Below are 26766 nucleotides of genomic sequence, written 5' to 3'. Positions count from 1 at the left end.
ATAACTGAAGGATACCTTGTATTTAAAATTTAATTAACAACCTACGACATGATTTGCACTCCCAGTAGAACTTGAGACTCACAGAGGTTGAGGAGTGGAACTCACCTAAGGAGCTCCAAAAGTGGGATCACATTTATCCAGATAGAGTTCAACCTACTTTGGGTTTAAGACTTCTTTAGTACCTCTCTTTTTATTTAATATAACTTTGGAGTTGGTAAATGGTTTAGCGATTTCTTTCACTGAGATAATTCTGGTCAATAGAAGGGTGAGTACGCAAAAAGTACAGCTGGATATCCAGCAGGACTCTATTAAGTCCCACCAATAAGTAGATGACCTGCCATCTATAAGGACCATAAAACTTGAATTAAATGTTAAGTTTAGCATTGACTGATGAGGAGAATAACCTAAATATCTATCACTGTGATCCTGGCCTCCTAGGGTGAAAAGGTCGCAGCTATGTTATCCAATGAGACTGGTATAAATCTGTATAAATATTATCCCACACAACTTTAATGAAACAGCTAAAGATTGGAAAAGAAGACTGTACAATCAATTTATATTCATTGCAGGATGGTTTCTCTTCCATTCATTCACTACTTAATGCTGAATATTTTAGTTAAAAATAATTAATTATACTGATAATAATAATAATAATCCAAGCAACAAAAATGTAAAAGGATATGAAAAATAAAACAAAATATCACATAGGCCCACCTTGCGATTCTTCAGCTTCAGACCCATATCCATGGACTTCTCCTGAAGAGTTTTTATTTCTGAACTTATAGAACCAATCTCAGCCTAGCACAAGATTTCTGAAAATATTAATAATTTCAATAATAAGAGATTCAATTGTTCAGACAATACAACTTGAAGAGGAAAAATAATCTATCTCACTTCTTCATATTATAAATGTTAAGTATGAACAATGCAATGAAGAGACCAATGATGAAAAAAATTGAGAGAAATGGATGACGGCAATTTGATGACCAATGTCAAGCAACTATTTTCTGCCTTCTAGAACTAATCCAGTTCTTTCATGCCTCAGGCAATAGACGAGCCACAAACTTGAATGTAAGCTATATCCATTTCAGCTTTTACTTGGGTGCATCAAGAAGCAAATGTATTATTAAAGGAGAAGTTAAAGGTCCAAAAAAAGAAATAATGTGAATATGCCACTGTTATATGCAACACTAACAAAACTGTATACCTCTTATGGCACAAAAAATGTCATTGAGCACCAGAAGTGCAATAACATTGCCTCTTTTCTTCTTCTTCTTCTTCTTCTTTTTTTTTTTTTTTTTTTTTTTCTTTTCTTTTCTTTCTTTCTTTCTTCTCTTTCTTTCTTCTTCTTTTTTTTTTTTTTTTTTTTTTTTGGCAAAAAATAATCATATTTTTTCCATAATAGCATAAAGCCTGCTGGGTGAGGCACCCGGCATCAAACATACAAGGAACACCAGAAGAAAAGTAGGAGTCCTCGTTGACAAGAAAACAAACAAAGGAAATCTTACAACATGTAATAGTTGTAGAGCAATATGAATATATATATCACAGCTTCAAATCCTTCATTCATAACGTTGGGTGGAAAAAGCAACATCATTCCAATTCTGTTCAAACAAATAAATCACTAGCAAGTATAAACAGCCACGCAAAAGAAAGTATGAGCAGCATATTCTTTCAACCATGCAATCAATAACATGTAAATGTAAACATAGTACAACGATGCACTCAGTAACATGTAAATATAAATATCAATATGCCTGTTGACATTTAAAGTTACTAAACTTCACGACCTGCCATAGTGCCATGTGGCAGTACATGGGAGTTCCATGTGATAGAGGACCTCAAATTCATCTAGCTTGACAAATTTCAGCTGGAGCAAGCACTGCAAGTGCCTTAAAAGTGAGTTTAGGTTGTATAAAATTACAAGAATGCTTTTCAATGTAATGGAATAAATGTCATTTGGTATTTTTTTTCCTTCTAATTTTGTAAACCTAAACTCACTTTTAAGGCACTCGTAGTGCTTGATCCGGCTGAAATTTGTCAAGCTAGATAGATGGGTTCAAGGTCCTCTACCACATGGACATTCCCATGTGCTGCAAAAGGGCAGGTCATGAAGTATAAGGGAATTTTAAATGGTACTAGGTAAACAGTGACATCTAGGAGCACACGTTTTACTTTCACTCCAAATGCAAGTCGATGGAAGTTAAAACTATAAAGAAGATTCCAGCAGGTATGGATATACCTGAAATCCACCAAGAAGTGTTTCCATTTGGGATAAAATACTGTCACAATCACGAATTTGATCATGAAGAGAAACTAAATTGTCACTTTCCTTTATATACTCCTGAATAATAGAGGGTACAAGATATTTGTTAGGGCACAATTTTTGCACAAGAAAAAGGAAAGCTAATTAATTTAAAATTCAAAGCTTATTAATTGTACCAGTGAATAGCGCTATTAAAGAAAGATAAGAGAGAAGGGAGAGAGAAATACGAGGAGCAACAGCCTCAACATAACTAAATCAACCAAATCTCATTCATCAAATCGTGCCTAGGGTGTGGCAGCCCTCTTTATTTATAATTTAAAAAAAAAAAAAAAAAAAAAAAAAAAAAAAAAAACCTAATTAGAAACCCTTCATAACTAGAGAAGAGTTATCAAACTAGAAAGTAGAAGCTTACAAGAAATAGCAACTAGAATCATATAGATTAAGGTAACTAAATAAGTAATAAAGAAGCCATAAAATAAAATCCACGATCCCAACAAGTAGCTGAAAGATCTCAACAGAATATTTCCCATGCAAACCTCTTCTCGATCTTGGAAGATCTCAAGAATATTCTCCAAATATTCTGGTCGATCTCCTCTAGATATTCTCCATATATGCTGGGGTAAAGCCCCAATCAAATTACTTTTGAGGAGACCAGAAATCTCCAGCTATTGATAAGATCCCCATCTAGGAATCATTGGAACCAACGGGCCCCACAACTAAAAATAAATTAAAAGATTAAATTCGTGCACGCCCATTAGACCTAAAATTTGGGCCTCATAATTGATACAATTAAAAATAAAAACACTTAAAAGAAAAGCCCATAACCAATTACCAAACCACATTCAATGGTGGTGATCATGCTCTTGCATTAGGGAGAAATAGAGTTCACTTCGTATCAATCTCATTTATTTCTATGATCTTTACCAAAAAAAAGAAAAAAAGAAAAAATGTCTGCATATAGTGCATTAATTGTATTTGAAATATTTTACACCTATGAAAAGAACTAATATATAAAACAAATAAAAAAAGTGACAAAAAATGTTAAAAACAACTACTTCCGTTAGCAAAAGGCATGAGATATGTAGATTAATCTTTGAAATCAGAAAATTTTCTCGATTCTCCATTTTCCAACAGAAAATAGACCTCCATAATTCATAAGCACCAACCTGAATCGAATTCAGTTCAACTTTCCGTACATCGTTCTCAACACCCTTAGCATAATCCCTTAGTTTTGTGCCTCTAGACAATATATCTGCAACCACCTATGGAACAAAAAATAACAATCATTCAAGTGATAAACATATGATGTCCTCAAAGGCAGCAACTTTACGAAACAAGCATAAGAATATTAGCATATAATCTTTAACAATAAGATATTAGGACTATTATGAGAACAAAGAACAACTAGATAATAAATCATGGCACTGAACTTGAATGATTGGGCTGGAGGCATTTTGTGAGTTTTGAAAAGGAAATAAGTTTTCAGTGGATACATTCACATAATTAGGGATACGTGCGATGGAGTTATAACCATGGTTTAAGATCTCAGCGACACTAATAGCTCGTTTTTTTTTTTTCAAAAAGGCAAGACGAGATGCATGGCGAGGTATAAATTGTACAAAAAATCGACCGAGATCTCGCCAAGATCTCACCAAATCTCCCCCCTGTCTCACCTATTTCTATTTTTTTTTAAGAAAAAACACTAAGGAACAAGGATTTTGGTGTTTTCGCTTGAATATCTCCATTCCTACACTCATTGAAGCTTAAAGAGTAAAAAATATTATCTCCTTATCTATATTTGGAGTTACTTCTCTTCTCAAAAACCATTATAGATAAAAAAAAATCTTCTCAAACCCATTTTTTCATGAAAACATATCAATACTTGTTGGTTTACATTCGTTTTTTTTTATATGTGATGCATATAACACTAATCTATGGATTCAGGGAGGGAAATATTTTTTTTTTCTGTTTAAATAAATGATGCATATAATACTGACCTTATGTTGTTATGTGGCTTATCAATCATCAATGTTAATTGTTAACAATTAAGTAATTATCTATGATGTCTTTTAAATTCTTATGATTATGTTGTGTCATGTGTTGATTGTGGAATGTGGACTGTGGAATAGAGCATACTAGCCTAGGGTCCGAAGAGTCGGAGACTACTTATATAGGGTACGAAGTCAAAGTACCATTTTAGGTTTGATATAAAAAAACAAAAAGAAAGAGAGAGACAAGGAAAAAATACACGATCTCGCCGAGATCTCTCTTTTTTTGATCAACAAGATGGAGGGCAAGAGCGAGATCTTAAACCATGGTTATAACTAGTGTTAGAATAACTAGGTAGAGATGAGGGAGTTACCAACCATGGTCTACAAGAGGGGTTGGCATTGAGCCCATACCTCTGTGTCAGCGAAGGATAAGTTGGTCCACACACGATTATCGAAGAGCAATGAAGGTTTTAATAAAGAGTGAACAATGCAAATTGAAGGTGGTCAATTGTCAAAGGAAGGCCAAAAATGACCTGGGTTGAAGTGATGCGTAAAAAAAAACACAATTTACATTGTAGCCAATTACAAGATGTGAAGCCCTGCAAAATACACCTTGTCAATGGCTTAAGACATAAGAGCACCTCATGCAATTGTCCAAACTGTTTGGAACAGATTCTCAGACCAACTATCAGGCCAGTCCATTTTTAAGGACCTCTTGTTGTCAGTGATGATGCTAGACATGGACAAAACGTCTACCATCTTTTTAGGGCTCACGCCAGACTATCGAGGGATTGAAAAGCATGAACTGTGTGGGAGACAAGGTTTATGTGATTCATTAGCTCCTGGTTTTTGATAGAGCATCATTTGTGGCTTTCTAATGGCCAACATTTTCAAACCAAACCTTACTGGACAGTTGAGAGATCCAATTCAGATCTTCTATAATTATCTTAAAACACTGATCTCTTCAACTGCACAGCTTATTTCAAATAACCTTGAATTCTTTTGAACCTGTTGGGTCATTCTACACCAAACCTACTTTCTGCTTTCAAGCCCTGAACGATTACATCCATGACTCTCTGGACCTGCGAATAGCAAACAATACTTTCAGTGCCTAAATATCTTCAACTAGTCCCATATTGTATATATGGTGTTGACAAAAGAACCACAAGCAAGTGCCAACACTGAATGTAGTAGTAGAGATATGGTTCCTAGTTCACCAACTTTAGAACACCACTCCCTTGATACTCAATATTCTTTGAATGAAGTCGTTCTCAATACCCGAAACCGATACTTTAAACCTTGCTCAATACACAAAAGTACTATTGTTTCTTTCTTTGGAAGATTGAGGTCTCTGCTTTCTTATTTGGTCCTCAGCTTAAAGAACTTCAAAGGATTTGAATACATCTCTCTTTTTTTGTTTGGGGATGCCACACTTCAAATGAATTTCGTGACACATTTAACTAGCCCGCTCTTTTTCATTTGTGTGTGAGTAGGGGTTAAGGATCAGTTATTTAGGATGGATCAGTCTCAGGCAATACTTAATCTGGATCACTCTGGATCAGACAACCAAACAGGAAGAAACCTATTATACACTATGGATCACCCAGACCACCCTAGAACAGACTGGTCTTGTTCACCACCAATATGGGACAAACGATCTCAACACTCCAATATCAATTTCCAAACCTTGGGAGTGGGAGAGTGTGAGAGTGAGAGAATGAGAGAGATACAAGTGATCCCAATGAATTTTTCAGTCACACATGTGAAAAAGGTTTCAAATTTCAATCACAATTGTGGAAATAGAGCTTTCACAAGGCCCGATGTTTCAGAGCAAAATTCTAAGTAAAATCATGACCAGATTTCAATGATTGTGATGAAATACTCTACTTTACCAGGTGTGAAATCACTAGATATATCAAAATTGAATTCCTTTGAAATATTCTGATTATGTGATATAGAATAATGAAGCATAGTGGGACGTACATGTTGGTGTACAATGTCTTGTATTTCGTCGTAGTTTAATCCAAGAAGTACTGGTGCAGCACCTAGACAGGGCAATTGTGTACTTTCCGGATTAAGGTTTTTTCGCTATATATTTGTAGCGAGGGTTTCTTTCTCTGTAATGCAAGCAATACTGAGAGGTGTGAGGACGAGCGTTGTAACCCTATTCTCCATTGATAGTGAAGCCGGATCTCATCTCACCGGGGACGTAGGCAACCTTGCCGAACCTCGTAAAATCTGTGTGCATTGTTTGTTTTGTTTTTTTCCATTATCTTCTGCATCGTTTTAGGGTTGCGTTTCTACAGTACAAAGACCAAGTAGCCCTCCATAATGCCCCTTCAATAAAATATAAGATCAAGCTACACAGTAAATCCAAGGAGAATCCACCTTTATGTGCATTCAGTTGAAGGCATGTGCTTTATGCTACCCTGATCGCACCCCTCTTCCATTCTTTTTATACTATTTAAGTTTTATCTTTTATCTTTTTGTTTTTTATTATTTTTCTTCATAAGGATTAGTACACACAGGATTCAGCGTGGTGTTCATCAGGCAAACCCTCGCCATTTTATTAATAAAGGAAGAGGAGGCAATCCCTTAAATGTGGCCAGATGCCAGAAACATCCACAACAGAGAAGCAAAAAAGAAAGTTCACTGCTCAATAATATCATTAAATCTCATTTTTACCTCACTATCATCTAGTCGACAATTTTTGCCAGAGCATTGTTTTACAGTTAAAAAGCATTACTAGGTACTAAAAGAAAACTATACCAGCATCAGTTTAGCTCGTAAAGGCATGGCAAAGTGACAAAAAGAAAGCTAACCCAAGAGTACTTACTTCATCATTCTTACACTCTTCCAGCTCTTCCTGTAGTCCATCCAATGATACATCATCACTACAGAAGAAGTAAATCCAATCCAATGGTTGCCTCAGACCATTATAATCAGAATAAAAGCAATATATAACATATATATAAAAGACTTATCCCTGCTGCATGCCCCTGGATAATTACTTAACGTGGACATTTTAACAAGAAAAACACTATGAGCCTTATTATGTTCAGCAAAATTCATGGAGTCATTTTTGGATTCCTTTTAGGATGCGATTTGATTTTGGTTGTTTCTCTTTGAAGTATCTTTCTCTTCTATATTCATCCTTTTTCGTGGCAGATCCCCATCCCCCTCAGTAAAACATCTCTATGTGGACCCTAGGGCAGCACAGGTAGTATTCATTGCCACCACGATCTAAGGGAACACTCCTTCACAAAAGAGGTTATAAGGTTTGGGGTTTTCTGAGCAGCAACCTCAAGAAAACCACCACCACTTATTATAAGTATAATTTTATAGCATATGTACCTGCTTACATCCTCCTCCAAATCCAAATCCCCAACGAATACTCCCAAATCAATCCCAGCTTTCTGGATATCATGTGTCTCACCATAGGAATCACCCTGCAGCCAACCAGAGAAAAACCTTCCAGAATCAAATCATCATAATGTCCATCTTATATGTGTTAATGCATGCAGATGCCAATTGCTAAATGTGAGAAGCCAACCAACTCAAAAATGCAAGCCAAATTATGGTAGCACTTTTTTATGGAAAAAAAATCTCAAATTACCTAGATTTTATGTGTTTTCTTTTTTGCCAGGAACCAGAGTTTGAAGCATATAAAGTTAAATTTTTTTTGGATCTTTTCTTACATAATATAGAAAAATATTTTATCAAGTCCAAAGAGATTCCGTAAAGTACATTTTGCCAAATAAAAATCTGTATAATTTACATCCCTAAGTGCAGGAAGTATATCAACAAGAACCAAAAGAAGTCTAGACAGATCTTCCCCCATCTCCAATTATAACCAAGTATATTCAGGCATTCTCAATTCATTCTACGGATGTGTAGATTGGTTGAATATTAGGTCCCAAACTTGGGTTCAGGAACAAGGTTCAAGTCCCTAGCAAACTTTTCAAATGATGTGCTGCCTTTTACAAGCTATAAGATATTTCAACAATGGACAAACACGATCAGCTTATTTCTTTCACAACAGATTGATGCAGTTACATTAAATTGATCCCGAATGGGAGCCTAGATGCAAGCTTTGCAGGCCCATAAGATGTTGGTGGCAGGCCAATGGGCTAAAATTAAGCTTTGGGTAGCTATATTATAAGTTGGGTCTATTACTTTCTTGGGTTTCAATTGTAGTGGGCCTGTTTTATAAGCACATAAAAGTGGGGAAAAATTAATACACAAAATTAGTAATCAAGGTAAGTGTTTCAATTAGATTAGAATGTTAAAAAATTTTAAGAGTTCTATTTTAAGTCTATTCACTTTAAGTCAGCATAAACTCCCTATCAATTACGCATTACTTGAGTAAAAAAATTAAGTTTTTTCAAGAGTGTTGGTGTTGTTGAGCTGTACAAACAGGATTGGAGTTCCAGATCTGATCTCCCTCCTGGTTTTGTTCATCTCTGAGAGCAAATGATGCAAATAAGATTGTCCAATTGAGCCAATTGGGCTTCAAAAGACTTTATTTTGGCCCATGGTTAGGTTTTATGGACCTTGAGCTTCTTATTTTTGGATGTAATGGCCTCTTCTATAAGCCCATATTTGGGGTCTTAACTTTGTACATGGGATTAAGTATATGGATAAGATTGTGTGGTCCCATGTGCTTAGGTAGTTAGATTAATTTAGTCTAGAAAGTGTACTAGTCAGTTAAGTCTTTTGTTTCTTTATTAATTAGTTATTGAGTCAAGTAGGAACTCTCCAGCAGCAGAAAAAAATTGGAGAGTTTAGGACAGTTCAGAATATTTTTCCCCCACTTCTCTGTTCAGTTACATTAATATCTATAAGAGACAGCCTCCCTAAGATTTGATATTGGAATGAGTACAAGTTTGTGTTTGAAGTGAAGGTTGGCACCTCTCCTTTTTCTCTCCTCTCTCCTCTCTCTTCCCTCTTTTCTATTTTCTCTCCTTTCTCTTCTAAAAAGTTCAGGGTTACCAATCACAGTCCCAAAGCAGCCCCTTATCTTCTTTTCTCTCTCTTATGCCCATCACTTGCAAATCTATCTCCCCGATGTGCATTATCGGGTGTAATCTTTCCTTTCTCTTCTTCTATGTTCATTTTATTCTCTCTAATTTCATCTCTGATTCTCCTCTCATCATATCAATTGCTAGTTCTGAGTCTCTGACTCTGTTCTTAGCATAAAAACCTATCTTTTTTTCTGATTTTTTTTTAATTCCTACTCCAACTAGGATTACTGAAACTTCACATCTAACCATTGGTGCTTTCATATTAGCATTTGGTTTCTGTGCTGAACCTTCTTAGAGTTTCAAAATTCAAACTTGAAACTGATTTCATGTTTACCTACTACAAATTTGACTACAGTTTAATCGATTTTCAAGTTTTATTTTCCAAGTCTTGATGCAGATTCTTCACCAAACTAGGCTTGTTTTATTAAAAATAAGCTTAGGGTTGGGTTCCATACATGTTGGGCCTTTGATCTCATGTGTTTTGAGTGTAATAGGCCACTTTTATGGGCCTAAACTAGGGGTTCTAAGGTTGCATACGGGATTCACTGATTTGTTTCCTTTTTCATTAGTTTCCTTTTTAAGTTGGGTTTGATTTAAGTTATATTTGTTTCCTTAGGAGTCAAGTTATTAGTTGAATCAAGTCATTAGTAGTTAGTTTCCTTTTTTCAATTTGTTTCTAATTTCAAATTTTAGTAACTATTGTATTAGGAGAATATTTGGTTTCCTTTTGGGGGAACCTTCTATTTTGTAATTCCCTCCCCCTTCAACATTATAAATAAAGAGAATGAGGCTCCTAAAGAAAAGAGTGATTTTGATATAAAAAAAAAAAAAAATTAATGACTGCTGCTATTGTCTTCTCCATGGAGATTTGTCTTGTGTTTGATCAAGGCTGATGGAATTAGTGTTTGATCCAGTTGACTCTCTGCGTTGTGAAGCCCGAGAGGTCCTCTTCTACTTTATTATCTTCTTCTTTGCTGTTCAAGGTGTTACAGATCTGACCTAATGATGCAGATATGGCTGCCCTTTCTTGGTTGGACCAACATGACCGGCTTTGGAAGTCAAGAGCCAAGAAGAACCGGTCCAGCCCAGGGTTTTGGTCCAACAAAGGTTGGAAATAAAATTAGTAGTTTACTTAGTATTTTATTTCATGCTTTTAGTTTCCAGACTTGAACGTAGGAGTAGGATTTATTTCCTTGCTTTGGTTTCATTTTTATAGTTGTTTCCTAATTTAGGCTAGTTTCCATTCCAGTTAAGTTTCAAATTTCATGTTCCTATTTTCCTATATATTGGTTGTAATCGACTGAAGATTTAGAGAACAATTTGATTATTGAATGAATGTGTGAGTGTTTCCCCCTCTCTACTCTGATTTCCCCTCCTTTCCCTAAGGTTCTCCATCAACTTGGTATCAGAGCCGAAGGATCCTATTCCTTCCCCATCTTTCTTCTTCCCTTTCCATTCTCTGTGTCGGATTCCACCAAGACTGAGAACACAGTGAAAAAAAAAAAAAAAAAAGCCATCGCTCACCCACCCCATCCCTTCAATCCTACTGAAAACCAAAGGGTAACCCCTTGGCCCTCTGTTTTTTCTTTCCCCTTCAATCAAAACCCTTCTAGGGTTCCAATTGTGAAAAAAAAAAAAAAAAACACAGAAACAAAGCAGCAGACAGAGACACGATAGAAACAAAAAAAAAATATAAAAAGAAGAAGAGATCAACCAAAATTTCTATTCATCAAGTCTAAAAACTGAGTTCCTCATTACATGACTAATATAAAGGAAAAATCAAACAATTAATGGAAACTACTTGAAAATGGAAACTAACCTACATAGCCACTAAAATAAAAATCCAATCTAAATTAAAATACTATCAAACTAATTTCTAAACCAAAAAGGAAAGTAAATCCCTTCCATCGCCCAACTGCATCAGCTCTCCCAATCTTAAAAGAACTCGACTTTGCCGAGTTAGGTTGTGCTCCCAAGATACCCTTGTAAGTTGCTCACTAATGAGGTGGCACGTATCTCGAAACAAAAGATGAGAACATATCACCAAGAGGAGGGAGAGTAGTCTGACGTGTCACTGGAGCAGGAGTCAGTCGACGACGTGGCATGTCTGATAATGCATGTGGCCTCATTAAGTACAGACAACCTTGCTTCACCTTGATGGTGTTTCGTGTACCATCATAGAGAATGCCTGCATGTCGCTACCGAGGTTGCCCTCAAAGAATGTCGTAGTGCGCCAATGGGGTGGCCAAATAGGTGACATGGTACTGTAACGGCCCAAACTGTAAGTGTACTTGAACAACTGCAGTGGCATCTTCTCGAGCTGTGGGTCCAAAATCTCACACGTGAATCTTCTTGAAAAGCTCTTTCTGTGGAAGGTTGTGTGCTCAAACAAATTTAGCAGATATTAAATTTGCTTCTGCCGCAGGAGAGTATCCTTCTGTCTGAAGAGAGGAGCCTTGTCAACTAGTCTGTTTGAAAAGTATGAAAGACTAGCTGAATGAGCTTCTACATCCTCATCTTCATCGTCGACAATATCATTGTCCTTGACGGGGATAAGGATATAAATGAGATTCATTTTCACTCTTCTCTGTCTGCTGCTTCTTTGCTACGTTCACAGAACGAGTCCTGTTGGGACACTTGTTGGAATAGTGACCCTTCTCGCCACAACTATGGCATCTGGTGTTTTTCACCCATTCACTGTCCTTATGGACCTCTGACCTTTTTTCTTCAACTCTGCGAGCTTCAGGCTTCTTCTCTTCCATACGTGGTGGAGGTCTATAAATTGAAAGAGTCTTGAGCATACTCTTTCAATAAACGGACTTCTCTTCAGTTGTCTTGGCATGAGCCGCTGCCACATCAACAGACCTGAAATCAGTGTTAGCCAACTCAAGTCGAATCTCAGTACTTAGCCCACTAATATAATGCATCACTCGTTGCTGGTCTGTTTCCTGAAGTCGACACCATGAAGACAGCTTGTGGAACTCAAGGGTGTAGGAATCCACATCCTTGTTACCTTGTTGCAAGTTAAGCAGTTTATAGAACATTACATTCTCATAATTAAGAGGAACAAATTTTTCAGTCAGGATCTGCTTTATGACCTCCCAATTGGTAACGAGTCCAAGTCTTCTGACAAACCTTGCATGCAGTACATTATCCCACCATGAACATGCATACCCCATAAACTTGGTGAGGATGAGTTCCATAGTTGTCACGGCGTCAAATCGATCCAAGGCGGTGGAGGGGTGGCTAATCGATTTGGAGATGAATCGCCCGTTTTGGAGTTGCCATGGCGGTCAAATCGTCCGTGTGTCATTTTTTATTTTTTCTATTTTCTAAATTTATTTAATATGCTATTTTTTTATTTTTCCTATTTTTTAAAGTTATTTAGCATGCTACAAGCCTAGAATATATACCCTATAACATATAAAAAAAACATTAAGTAACATCAAATCATCAAAAAAATCAACATAGCCATATCATGTCATAAAAAATCAACATAAATTATTGACTTATACAGTTATACATCAATTCATCACTCATCAAGTCATAAAAAATCAACATGTACATCACACAAAAGTAAAAATTAAAAGGCTAACCTGTGACTAAAGCTTGAAAACAATGATTGGAAGTGAGTGAGCAACCTGAACAAAGTAAAAGGTATATATGTCAATATATTATATATGAATGAGAGATATATATTTGGAAACCTAAGAATAGAATCAATAGATCAAATGATAAGATAAGTGGCTAACCTGTTAAGCTATTAATGACTTACTGAAGCAATAAAGCTTGATAGCAAATGAACTCAACATAAAAAAAAAAAAAAAAAAAAAAAAAAAAAAAAAAAAAAAAAAAAAAAAAAAAAAAAAAAAAAAAAAAAAAAAAAAAAAACTTAACTAATCATTCAAGTTCCAAGTTTAAAGTTTAAAGTTTAAACAATACATAAAATCCAAACAGTCAAACACAAATGACTTAATCATCATAATCATCCAACAAATCAGCAGATGGCAGATTCCTTTGTTGCCCACTAGAAGCATTTGCATTTTCACCAAAGTTATCTATGACATCCAAGTCATCATTCACATCATCCTCTTCTTCCAAATCTTCTTCCCCATCTGATTCTGATAACTCCCCAACAACTCTCCCTCTACCACGGCGTGTGTAGCACAAATTTCCTCTAGAGGTTGATGATTGAGCTCTCTTGGGTCGATTGGGCCCCTCCATTGTTGCCCCCATTGTTCTACCAGCAACATCCCATGTGAGATCAGCATCGGGATGGACTACATCATCCACTTGCTCGTCAATCATCCACTCACTACTCCAATCCAGTTCATCAAGCACAAGTGGATCATAATTTCTGTTGAGGAGACGCCTTTGTTGAAACCTTTCTTCTAGGCGGTGATTGTATTGAACATAGACTAGATCATTCAAACGTTGATGTTCTAGCCTATTCCTCTTCTTGGTATGAATCTGAATTCATAAACAATAGAGAACAACAAACAAAGTTATTGTTCCAAAAATAAAAAGTCTAAAATATGAAATAGGTGTAATACCCAGCTACTTACAAACTCAAATGTGCTCCAGTTGCGCTCGCAACCAGAAGAGGAGCAACAAAGCCCTAAAATACGTCTTGCAATCTTTGAAAGCTCAAAAGCATGACCTCCAAATGAACCCCACCAAGTAACTATCAAAAATAAATATATATAAAAATAGCTAGATTGATATTTAATATATCACACAAGCAAAACAACTAAACAATGTACTCTACTTACTAGGACTCATGGTTGCCCGTGATCTAATTGCCATATCCGAGGCAAAACCACCTCGAGAATATCTATACAAAGTGGCTTGAGTATTTATCTTGTCTTGTAAAGCTGGTTCATGTATCATTCTTTCAATGACTTCATTAAATGCAAGCTGTAGAGAAGATATAATTTGGTAGCCACCATCATCACCTTCCTTACAAGAAAAAAATTTGCCAGGATTAAGAAATAGTGCTGCTCCATACAAAGGACGCCCCATCTGAATCTCCCAACGCCTGTTAACAATATCTAACATTTTCTTGTATTGCCTTTCTTTATCTCCAAAATTTTCTTTTATTTTCTTTTTTGCCTCATCCATGGCAAATTGAACCTCAGGCATAGAAGGCCTCTCATCACCATCCATAATCCTCAAGACAGTAAGAAGTGGCTTTGAAGCTCTAAGACAATTTTCCACACCATTCCAAAATGCTACCGCAAACACCGTCTCAACCACTTTCTTCCCAGCTTCGGTCTTTGCCAAATTAGAACTAGTCCATTCTTCAGAAATAAACAAATGTCTCAAGTCATCTCTATGTTTTAACAAGCTTTGAAGTGTCAGAAAGCAGTTGCAAATCTAGTAGCTGCTGTCCTCACAAGATCCCTCCCATTTGTTCTAGCCCTCATTGCATCAAGAATGCGTGTGTGCCTGTAGATGAAGTTGGTTACTTTTTTTGCCTTACTTATCACAGTCCTATTAGAATTCAAGAATCCTATTTCCTCCAACATCAGGTCAATGCAATGCGCTGCACAAGGAGTCCAATACAACTTTGTCCTCTTCTGCATCAGCATTGTTCCGGCTAATTTATAAGCCGATGCATTATGTGACACAACTTGCACAACATAGTCCTCACCAATTTCTTGAACTTTGTTGTCAATCAATTCAAACAACTTCTCTGCAGTTTGAGATATACTAGATGCATCAACAGATTCCATAAAATAAGTCCCCTCTGGACAGTTAACGATGAAATTAATTAAATGCCGTCCTCTTTTATCCATTCACCCATCAGTCATTAGAGTGCACCCATATTGCTTCCAATACTCTTCATAGTTATTCTTCATCTTTGCAGTTCTATCCTTTGCTGCCTTTAACAATGGCACTCTCACTTCATGATAACTTGGGGGCTTATATCCTGACCCGTACTGTGCAATAGATTCTACCATCATCTCAAACCTCCTTGACTTAAGAGCATTGAATGGAATACCACACTGATAAACCCAGTCAACAATGTGATTATCAACTCTCTTTTTTTTTTCTGCTGATCTAAACCGGTTCTCTATAGTAGTCTGAGTACTACCTTTAAGATGCCTCTCAGCAACCACTTGCTCAGGAGTCCATCTAACATGAGCATCCATGGGGCCCCTTACTTGTGGCTGAATGACTACTTTCTTTTTCTTAGCAGATGTCCCAGAGATAGGAATAAGTCTAGAGGTTGTAGAAGAAGGAGTCCTACTAGACTGTCTTTGACCTGCAACTTTTATATCAACATCCACATTAGCACCAGCACCAGCACCAGCACCAGCACCAACATCATCATCATCTAAAATGTCTTGCATCCTTTTCTTCTTATTGCGCATAAGAGCTGCATTCATCTCTGTAGCAATCGCTACAGTTGTCTTGGTACACTTAGTAACATCTCCATATCCACCCACCAAATGTTGCTTTAACCTTTTAATTCCACACTTGAGGTTTTTCCCACAAAGAGTGCATTTAACAAGGTTCTTGTCTGAAAGGTCAGGCCAATACCCATACTTCCACCCAGGGTCATTTGATTTGGCCTTCCTGGTTGGGTCTTTGGATGGATCATTTGCAGCCGTGCTTATATTATTACCCCCACTACTACCAGGTCCACCAATAGTACCATCCATTCTGAACTCCTATAGCCCTATTATCCTACAAGTTACAAAACAGAGTAACAAAGTATGTTAAGTGTTAACCAATAACATTAACATGATAACATAAAAAAACAACAATCAAATGCTCACAAATCCAACTTAATCATTTCACTTAACACAACCATGACAATTGTCAAGTTCTTATATTTTTTTTTTTTCCAGCAATCTAAAATATATGATTTCCCACCTTCAGATCAAGCTCTAGATAGTAGATAACTAGATATACAACTAAAGAGGAAAACATATTATAAACATCGAAAAGGCTAAAAGTATAACAACATAGAACAGAAAAATGACATGAATCCATCTAAACCCATATGATAATTCCTGCATTTCTTTCAACCCACCAAAAAACAAATAATAGAAGGTACTGAAACTAAAAAAATCAAAGAGAAACTCAAAGAACCAAAGGGTAGAGGTTGTAGAGAATACCCAACCGGAGCAGATAATAGAAGGCAAGCGGCATAAAAGAAAAGAACAAAGATCGAAGTTACTCGCAGGTGGGGCCCTTACCTAGTTGTCGCTCTAACCGCCGGAGGAGAAGATGTCGCAGGCGATATCGTATTGTGGTTGTTGTCGTTCTTGCTGCCAGAGAAGGAGAAGAGAAGACGTTGCTGTTGGTTGCTGCCGGAGAAGGAGAAGAAGAAGAAGTTGCAGGCGGTGGCTGCCGGAGAACCAGTCCGGCTGTTGGTTGCTGCCGGAAAAGGAGAAGAAGATCTTGCAGGCGGTGGCTGCCGAAGAACCAGTCCAGCTGTTGGTTGCTGCCGGAGAAGGAGAAGAAGAAGATCTTATCCGCTGTTGGTTGCTGCCGGAGAAGGAGAAGAAGAAGAGTTGCAGGCGGTGGCTGCCGGAGAAGGAGAAGAGAAGAAGTTGCAGGCGGTGGCTGCCGAAGAAGGAGAAGAGAAGAAGTTGCAGCGGTTGCTGCCGGAGAAGGAGAAGGAGAAGGAGAAGGAGAAGGAGAAGAGAAGAAGTTGCAGCGGTGGCTGCTGGAGAAGGAGAAGAGAAGAAGTTGCAGGCTTGCAGCGGTCGAGGGTTTTCATCTCTTCGAGAGTTCGAGCTTCGATCGAGGGTTTTGGTCTCTTCAGCGTAAAGTTGAAACATTACGTTGCCATATTATAATAAACAAAATATTAGTAAAAAAAAAAAAACACAGAAACAGAGCAGCAGACAGAGAGACGATAGAAACAAAAAAAAGTAAAAAGAAGAGAAGAAGAAGAACTAAAGAGGAAAATAGGAGAGGGAAAAGAAGAGATTAGAAGATTTCAGAGAGGGAGAAAAAGGGGTCGGCAGCCATGGTTTCAAAACCAAAAAAATTCTCAACCAAAATTTCTATTCATCAAGTCTAAAAACTGAGTTCCTCCATCCATTACATGACTAATATAAAGGAAAAGTCAAACAATTAATGGAAACTACTTGAAAATGGAAACTAACCTACATAGCCACTAAAATAAAAATCCAATCTAAATTAAAATACTATCAAACTAATTTCTAAACCAAAAAGGAAAGTAAATAGGATAATTCCCAAATCAAAGAGATCCCTTCCATCGCCCAACTGCATCAGGTTGCTTTAATGGTGGTTTTAGGAGGTTGGAAGGCATGCTTTGAGTCATCAACTGGATTGGCTAACTGGAAACTTTGTTCCATAAGAATACTTGTGCTCCAACTACAGATGCCTAGATATGAATATGTATAAGGTGACCCTAACATGGAAGACAGCGATCTGAATCTTCCTCACCAAAAAGACCTGGACATAGATACAGACAGCTGTATCCATCCCACATGCTGAGATCTTTCATTATATATTTTCTACGAAGTGCCTTTTCGTTTTCCTACACCATGCCAATGTGATTTAACTATAAATGGATTCGAAGTTGCTTCTAGTGTGGTTTATGATAGATTATCATTTATATTTTGTTAATAAAAAAAAATGGGGCAATAGTTGGGAGTTGGAGAGAATAGTGGTAAATGGTGGGAAGTGACAAGCTTTAGAAGCTTATTGTAGAAATATCCATTTGGTTTCCTTCGTTAAGAATGTTGAAGCCTCCAGGTACCATAAAGTTCCCCTTATTTCTTCCCTGAGTAGCACAGTAATCTGCAAAACTTATCTGGGGCTTTTGGATTTCTACCACGGTGATTTCCTTCTTTTGGACCACTGATCGTAATGAGAGACTGGTGTTGGTCACTAGAGACAAGATTATCTTCAACTTCTGTATCCTTTCTAAATTGGGTTGATTTGTTATCTTCAACTTCATCACTAGGTCTCAATCAAGTCTGGCAGCATTTCAACAATTTTGGGTGATGGGTTTCCAGAAGCCTAAGAGATTAGGTTTAGGAACCCAGACAGAAACAGAATCGCTGTGATTAGATTATGATCAGAATTGAAGAATGAACAGTAAACAGAAATCAGATTATCAGGTGCTCTCCAGAATTTAATGGAATATCCTATTCTCTTAAAAGAACAGAATATCAGAGTCTGGAACCAATCTACAGTAGAACTCAAAATTAATATCAGAACTTCTTAATTCACCCAATAAAATATCAGAACTTCTAACCTGAGCTGCAAAACAGAAATCCATAATAGTACTGGGACATCAGGAAAACAAATCTGAGAAGTCAGAAATCCCAGTAGTAATAGGATTCTAATGATCTGATATCAGAGTCTGATTTTAATTCCATGAATATGCTCAGAACAAAATCTGATTGTATGATGTGAAGTCAGAATTGAAATATCAAAAGATTAAGCAAGAAACTGAATTCTTCAGAATTATTGCATGTGTAGGAACTTGAAAGAAAACTCAGAAATTACTAAGCTGATCAATGATGGATAGCTAGGAAGAAATGGTAGAATGGAAAATTGATATGAACCAAATATCTCACCTGGAACTAAATTGACATCCCATTGGCCAACCTCAGAATCACACCAAGGATTAGTTGCATTCCACTATTATATTCTGAATCAGAACATGAAGAAGGCGGAAGCCAATTTTATTCAACAGCAAACATCTTGGGGAGGCTCTAGGCCTTACATGCTTATATAGAAACTAATAGGATAGTTGCATGCTGGCAATAGCACAGTGTAATAGGCAATAAGAAACCAACCCTTAACAGATATATTTACCCAAAAAAAAATAAATAATAAATAAATAAAGAGCAATCCAGTGCACTAGGCTCTCGAACCTGTGACCAACATGTTGAAATAGTGCAACTAAACTTTTGCGCCACAATCCTTAACAGATAATGAAATAAAATTAGTAACAAAACGGGAATAGAACTCCTAAACCGTAAAACAGTAGGAGAGTTCTATTTCAACCAAAACTCTATCTAAAGACCTTAAAAAGAGGCTGAGAATAAACAGGGGATTTCAGTCTTTACAAGTAAGGAAATAAATAATAAAATAATAAAATAAAACAATCCTAACTAAGCTCCACGACCTGGTTCTTTAACGTGAACCATAACCTGTACCGCAAGCCAGTAAACTGGTCCAAAAGTCGCCCAAATCAGACCCACAAGTCATGGTTCTGGCCTGGCTTACTCCTTGCGTTGGTACTTTAATGAGTACCTACCTTGATGCTGATCTGCATCATTGGGTTCAATTAGGTCATCTCTTGGAATGCAATAAATTTTGCAAGCTCAACTCTTATTGGTGTTTTAAGATGGTGCTAGTTTTTGGAGGATGACTTTGGCTTCAGTCTTCCTTCTAGTTGGCCTTTTTCCTCTAGGGGCCCTCTTTGGCTGTAGTCTGGTCAAGCATGTGTTGAAAGAACAAGTGAATGTGAAGCCCAAGTATGGTATGGTTGATGTGGGTGCTTCTTTGCACTCCTTTGGTCATCCATTCTGAAGGAGACCAAGTTTAAAGGAGTCTCTCGTTGGACATTTGCAACAGGTCAGAAAGTGGAATGCAGAAATTGATAGCTGTTCCGATTAAATTTTCACTATATGACCTCTCTCTCTCTCTCTGAGGAAGGAAAAAGAGTGGACCTACATCAGAATATCACTACAGGCAAGGCATTGAAAATCTTTTCTTGTGTAGTATATGTGTGCTGTGTGGATATGTGTGTTTGCATTTTAAATAGAAGTGTACTGAACATCAAAAATCGTGTATTGTAAGTAAAATTATTCATGTAATTCTTTTTGCAATCAGGGTTTATGTACAGCAATTTATAGTCCTTTAATTACTTATTTCATTTCTTCACAAGGAAGTCAGCGTCCTCAGTTGTTATTTTCTTATTTCCTGTCTTACTATGAGCTGGATTGCAAATGTATTCGCTTGTTCAGGTACATGTCAGCCACATTACTTAGAGTCGCCAGTGAACATACTTCAGTTGTTGCAGTTGTTGGCAGGGGGCACCTGCAAGGAATCAAGAAGCACTGGAAGCAACCTGTTGATGTCAGTATTTCCTTCCTATGGAATCCATGATACCTTGAAGTAGCCCATCAATAGAATGTAGTGGCAACATGCCAATGACATAGGTTCATACATGCTGCACATGAATGGTCATGGAACATTCCATTAATTTTTCCATCAAGGGATCTACTATGCTTAAATCTGGTTGAGTTTACTAACATCTGCTCTATGGCAATTCCTGGACTGTTGCCTTGGTGCCATCTGACAGATACTTGGTTGGTTGGATGGCTATGTTCTCCCAATGAGTTTGATATGGGATATCTCCAGGTGGGACCAGCTGGTGGATCCCTCTAACATTGTGCCTAGTTAGCCTTGGTGAAGCCTCCCTAAATCTAGATCTGGGATACCTTGTCCTTGTATCTGATGCCTTCGTCCATATTAATAGGAAAAGCTGGTCACTTTGTGTGTCCACTAGTAACTAGCAGATTAACAGAGTAGGTTTTATTCTTCCAAGCTTGACCAAGTTCCTCTTAAGCTGCACTGGGCGGAGGATTTTTGGCTTAGCAGTCTGTGGTCCAACCTTCGAGTCCAGACAGCCTTATCCAAATAAGATGCAATATACATAGAGGGCAGATCTCCGCTCAACAGTAAGGTAGCTCCGTTGCGACCTAGTGGCTGTGGTTTAGAGTCAGGAAACAGCCTCTCTGAAGCGGGGTGGCTGGGGGGGGGAGAGTAAGGCTGTGTACCTTATGACCCTCCCCAGACCCTGCAGTGGCAGGAGCCTCGTGCACTGGGTACACCCTTTATTAGACTGTTTGTAAAACAGATATCATCACTATTGCCATGAATAAAAAGGAAGTAAAGTCCTACCGTGGTTTTTAGAGCTGTTGCATAAGCTCTGAAATGCCTCTATGTTGGATCTTGTTTATTGATCGACTTGCAAAATACATTTTATTAAAATTATATCATATCCCTATGGGTCCATCTGGTTGCAAGTAACAGAAAAGAAATTGTAATTGGTTTAAAAAGAAAAAAGGGGAATTTTTGTATTCATAATTGTGTAATCTACTTAAAACTCTTGAGATATTTGGTAATTATATTTTTCAGATGTTTATTATTTTCAAATTCTGGCTATTTGGTTGCAAAGTAAATTAAATTTAATTGCACTTCCTTCTCTTTATTTCCATTTCAACCAGATGGAACCTATGAGTTCATCTACTCTGCCTTGAAAAATATCGGATCAGTAGTTACTAGAGTAAGGATCCAAAGAAGATCGAATGAAAAAAATATGTACTAAGGAATTTGGTAATCTTTTATAGGTTTCTTTTGTTTATAATTATGAATCTCTCTACCTATGATTTTTCAGTAGTGTTTTTAATCTGTGTATGAATTTCATTTTCAGGTTAAGGTTCTCCTTGAAATTCCTGCAAGAAAATCAACTGTCTCTGCCATGAAAATCTTTATATCCCTTGGTGTTGCAGTTGCTGGGGCAGCCATAGTTTCCGGTGTCTATTTGGCAGGAAAGAGGTAGTCGTCGGGAAGCTGATACTTTTCTACGGAAAGCTTTTTGAGGGATTCTACCTTGTTGCTTTGAGAAAATCATCATGATATCGAGAGATTCGTATTCATCCTGTCAACTGATTTAATGGCAGTAGATGGTTCTCTTTTTTTCACCATTCATCTGCCTCTGTTTAGCATGATTTCTTTTGAAACTGCCAAGCTGCCCTTAACCTAAACAAAAAGTCAAAAATGTCCTCAAGGAGTATTTGTTCTTCTTTCTTTCTTCACCTTCTCTGGGTGGGGTCTCCTTCTTGTGCTGTTAGCGTTTTCTGTGCTTCCTTCTACAATGAGAAATATGCATCTCCTATTCAACACTTAACACTGCATAGTGGTCAGCAACCCACCATTGTCTTTTCAGGAGGCTGTGGAGTGTGGTCTATATGTTATTTTTGGTTTATGAACAATTAAACATTGAATAATAGAAGCAAAGAAAGTTGGGTCCATGCTTGCAAACCCATAAATTTTGTAATCATCTAGTGAATCTTATGTGTGTGTGTGTGTGTTTGTTTTTGAATTGATAATGTGGTCACTTTTGATTCAAAATATTAATGCTACTGGGTGAACTTGTGGTGAATCAGTTAGCGTTGATGTCCTCTTGTTGGTGTTATGCATCGTCTCACTCTCTCTTTCTCCTCCTGACATTGTATATGAACTGTGCAGCAGCACCTCACATGCTCCTGTTGGCATGGGGAAAAGAATATTCTACAGCCTAGTTCTCAAGGAAGGAACCCTTCACAGGTAGCCATATTATTCAAGAAGGAATCACTGACATTTACCTTGAGCAAACCACAATGGCAATCTTCCATTTAGTCTATGTTGTGACTTGTGATTCTTGATTCAGTTAATATACTATGGAGCAGAGGTTTCCCACGATGTCAGATTGGTGAAGCATTGGTTTACACCAATGGGGAGGAGGGTCATAATGTATGCAGTTTACCTCAGCTTCATCAAGAGGCTGTTTTCTAATTCGAACCATGATCACTTGATCACAATGGAGCAACATTTACCTTTGAATTAAATTGAAACTGAATTATAAAATTAAATTGAACCCGTTGATATCTTTACCCACATTTTGTCCGTCTGACCTAATACTCTCGAGCCATTGGGAGTGGACGTGGCAAGAAATTTCACTCCGGTGGCTTCGTTGGGATCTTTTCTCTACACTATATAAAGGCAAAGAACACTACCACTTACGAAGGGGATCCTACGCTTCCACTAGCATTGTGCCAGTAGATAGTTTATGTAGCTGCGTACAATGTTTGGATAAAGAGTATTTATTAGTTTGGATTACACAAGTCAAATAAATTTAAGGGCACAAGATCGCTACCTGGCCGTTTGGCTTTATACTAACACGAGGGTCAATGAAAGTGTATGTTAGAGCATTAATATGGATGAGATTCTTGATTTCATGGGAAAGGGGTTGTAATTTCACAAACTCTTCTATTTGGGTGCAAGATCCACGCGACTAAATAGTGTTCTTTTCTCTCAATTTAATCAAACACCTTTGTCTTTATAGTTTTTCTCAGGAGAGTAGAATTTCTATACTAGCATGTTTAGGGAGGTTTTCTAGATAGCATCGACTTCTAGGCCTGGCCCTAGACTTTGTTAGCTGTAACAATGTTGTACGATAAAAAATGTTAAGGGAATAAGAAGCCTAGAAGGTAGCATGTCCTCTTGGATATGACCGCCCAGCTCCCATGGAAAAAGGAAATCTTACTGTCATTGATGTTTCCACGTGTGCTTCCATTGATCTCCATTTGGTATAGAGGCCATGTTGCCTTTTAGAGAACCCTCTCCCATTAAATAAGTTCAATAGTTAAAACTTTTTATGGGGAAAATATATCCACATCGCAAGCTGAAATTCCATACTGCATGCGATGACCCTTCAATAGTGAAAAACATCTCTTCAAGTGTGCCCAATGTGCCCAATGAGCATCCAATGGCCAGGGCTGCATGACCAAGAGTTTTCAGTCGTTGATGTGCACTAAAACACGTGAGAGTAAGGGTGTTAATTGGTTTGGTTTCGAAGTATATGATGCGGTCTGGTTTGGTTCACATTTATTTAGCTAAAACCAAAACCGCACCATTTACTAAACGGCTGCACTTTTTGAAACTGCAACCATTTAGTAACGGTTTTGGTTCCACGGTTTTTAAATGGTTTTGATCGCGATTTATTCCATAGGATTTCTAAACAGTTAGTAATCGGTTTACTAGTTTACTCGTATGCGTACTAAAATTTGCTTTTGTTGATAAACGCTTCAATCTTGTATCAAATTAAATGAGGTAGTTGAACAAGCAAGAATTTAACTACATAGCTACATAATAAGAGTAAATTATTGAATAGACTATTGGACATCCTCTATGGTCTTTAATTTTTTCCTAAATTAAATCATTATGTTTTGTTAAAATAAGCAAATATTTAATCGTTATATGAGTTAATTGGATCGGTTTTAACGGTTTGGTTTAGTTTTCATGGTGTCAATTTGGATTGAAACTAAGGGGCTAAACGGTTAAAACCTACTCGACCCATTTAACTAATCGGTCTTAAACTTGAAACCAGAACCAAATTTTGCAATTTCAGTGTAAACAGCTTGATTTGATTTCAATAAACGGTTTCGATTTCAAATTCACATCCTTACGTGAGAGGATCCAAAGTTCAACCCCTGTAAAGTATTCCTATATCCCCTCCAAGCCAAAAATGTCACACACGGGGGCAGCGGGGGTAGAAATCGTCTGAAATTCTCATATTGTACAATTCCATACAATTCCACCCTAAGCGGCTGACACGTGTAATATTCTATATCCACGGTTCAGATTAATCAACCATAATACAATGTTAAACCAGTGAAAAAACCGTCTTCAACCAAACCATTAGAGAACAAACCGGTTTGCTCATCTTTTTGAAATAAAAGCTGTAATATTTTCCCTCTCTCTCTCTCTCTCTCTGTCTCTCTCTCTCGACTCTCTCTATCTCTCGGCCTCTCTCTCTCTCTCTCTCTCTCTCTCTCTCTCTCTCTCTCTCTCTCTCTCTCTCTCTCTCTCTCTCTCTCTCTCTCTCTCTCTCTCTCTCTCTCTCGACTCTCCCTCTCGGTTCTCTGTAACCAAAAGCTCAGACCTGCTATTTCCCTCGACTCTCCTCTCTCTCTCGACTCTCTCTATCTCTCGGCCTCTCTCTCTATCTCGATTCTCCCTCTATCTCTCGGCCTCTCTCTCTCGATCTCGACTCTCCCTCTCGGTTCTTTGTAACCAAAAGCTCAGACCTGCTATTTCCCTCGACTCTTCCTGCTATCTTGACTCTCCCTCTGTTCGCCGCTCAACACTCTCGACTATCTCTCTGTTCCACGCTCTCGAATCTCTCTGTTCGTCGCTCGACTCCTCACTCTCTAGGTTCAGCGCTCAACTTCACTCTCGATTCGCTCTCTCTTTGTTACAAAGCTCTGTGCAAAGGTATGAGCTTGTTGTGTTTTCTCTGCACCAACGTTTTCTTTTGTTAATGTCATGGTTTTTTTTTTCTTAATAGCTTCCCTTGTTGAACAAATTGTTGATTAAATCTCTATCATTCTATATCTCTCTCTCTCTCTCTCAAAAGGCATCAATATGTCTAGATCTGTGATTTAGGGTTTTGAGAACAGGAATGCTGATTTAAGGTTATTTTCATTGGCTGATTTGAGCTTATTTATCTTTAAAATTTCAAATTCATATCTGTGTTGTCTTGCTGTCTCTCTCAAAACCTAAGAGAATTTGGGTTATTTTCCTTGATTGATATGAGTTTCTTTTCAAAAAAAAATTCAATTCCATTATTTTTTATTTGCTTGCTGTCTCTGTCAGAAAAGAATGGAAAGCAAAAGTCTTAAAGAAGAGAAGAAAGAAAAGGGTCTGCCGACTTCAAGTGCAACAGAAACCAAAAGACTTAGAGAAGAAAATACATTTGAGGAACTTAATCTGATCGACGTCAAAATATCATAATATGAAGCTTGTACTCTAATCAGGAATGTGTACTTGAAGGTTCCCTTAAATAGAAACTGAAGACTGACCATGGAACTCTCTCAACCAAATCCACATTTGGTTATCTAGAAATCTAGGATTTTCTAATGGCAATTACTAGAAAAAGCACTTGAGCCCCCAATTATCACCTTCAATTCCCCTCATGAAACTCTATTTCGTCCTGTGTTCTATTACAGTGATAAATCTACATTAGAGAGAGAGAGAGAGAGAGAGGTTACATGGAAACAAAAGATCATACAAGTTTCTGTCTTTGATGAAAGGACAAAAGTAAAAAATGAACAAAAGTTGGACTAGTAAAAAATGAACAAAAATTGTACGGTAAAAAATTTTTTTATTTGCTTGCTGTGTCACACCCCGTTCACACTGAACCGGAGCGGTGACCGAGTTAACACCGGTTAACCCAAACCTGCCAGGATCATCAGATACTGTATTCCACCACAGCATACACACACTAACACAAGTTCGTCAGATCAGCGGAAGACTAAGTTTTACCTGTGAAATAGTCCCATATACTTGATACCCGAATTGTGATACAATAATTATATACATTTGGGCCCGAAGGCATGATATATACACAAAAAGAATAAAGATCAAATATCAAATACATACAGAAAATCATCAAAATCATCAGAGTACACAGCTCGGCTCGGTATCAAGGCTGGAGCTCAGCTCGGCATCAAGGGTTGTGCCCAGCTCGGCATCATATAGAAGATCTCAGCTCGGCCTCGGAAGTGGAGCTCAGCACGGCCTCCAGAGTGGAGCTCAGCTCGGCCTCAGAACTGCTGTCCTGCAGCACAGCTCTCGCACGAGCAGTCTACGCCGTGCTCAAACTCCTCAGGGGTCCACCAGTCCTCTTCAGGAAACTCGACTGTGGGACCCA

At 37.6% G+C, this 26766-nt stretch overlaps 1 protein-coding gene and 1 long non-coding RNA gene across 2 annotated transcripts in view; one reads left to right on the top strand and one right to left on the bottom strand.

Moving 5' to 3' along the window:
* Window positions 1–2344, bottom strand: part of LOC122059286 (vacuolar protein sorting-associated protein 52 A-like) — a 40531-nt gene extending 38187 nt beyond the window's left edge. The window contains exons 1-2 of the mRNA XM_042621994.1: window positions 2243–2344; window positions 715–812 (exon numbers count right to left, since the gene is read on the bottom strand). Coding sequence (XP_042477928.1) covers window positions 715–747 — 33 coding nt within the window. The 5' untranslated portion in view covers window positions 748–812; window positions 2243–2344. The remainder of the gene's footprint in view (window positions 1–714; window positions 813–2242) is intronic.
* A 14787-nt stretch (window positions 2345–17131) lies between these two features.
* Window positions 17132–22949, top strand: LOC122059645. The gene is made up of 3 exons (XR_006134097.1): window positions 17132–20363; window positions 21724–22619; window positions 22723–22949. It is a non-coding gene; the product is annotated as an uncharacterized LOC122059645 (long non-coding RNA).
* Window positions 22950–26766: the final 3817 nt, after the last annotated feature.

This window comes from Macadamia integrifolia, chromosome 13 (assembly GCF_013358625.1).
Source record: "Macadamia integrifolia cultivar HAES 741 chromosome 13, SCU_Mint_v3, whole genome shotgun sequence".
Lineage (NCBI taxonomy): Eukaryota > Viridiplantae > Streptophyta > Magnoliopsida > Proteales > Proteaceae > Macadamia > Macadamia integrifolia.
The sequence above is the reverse complement of the archived record's forward strand: the minus strand, read 5'-3'. Positions and strand labels throughout refer to the sequence as shown.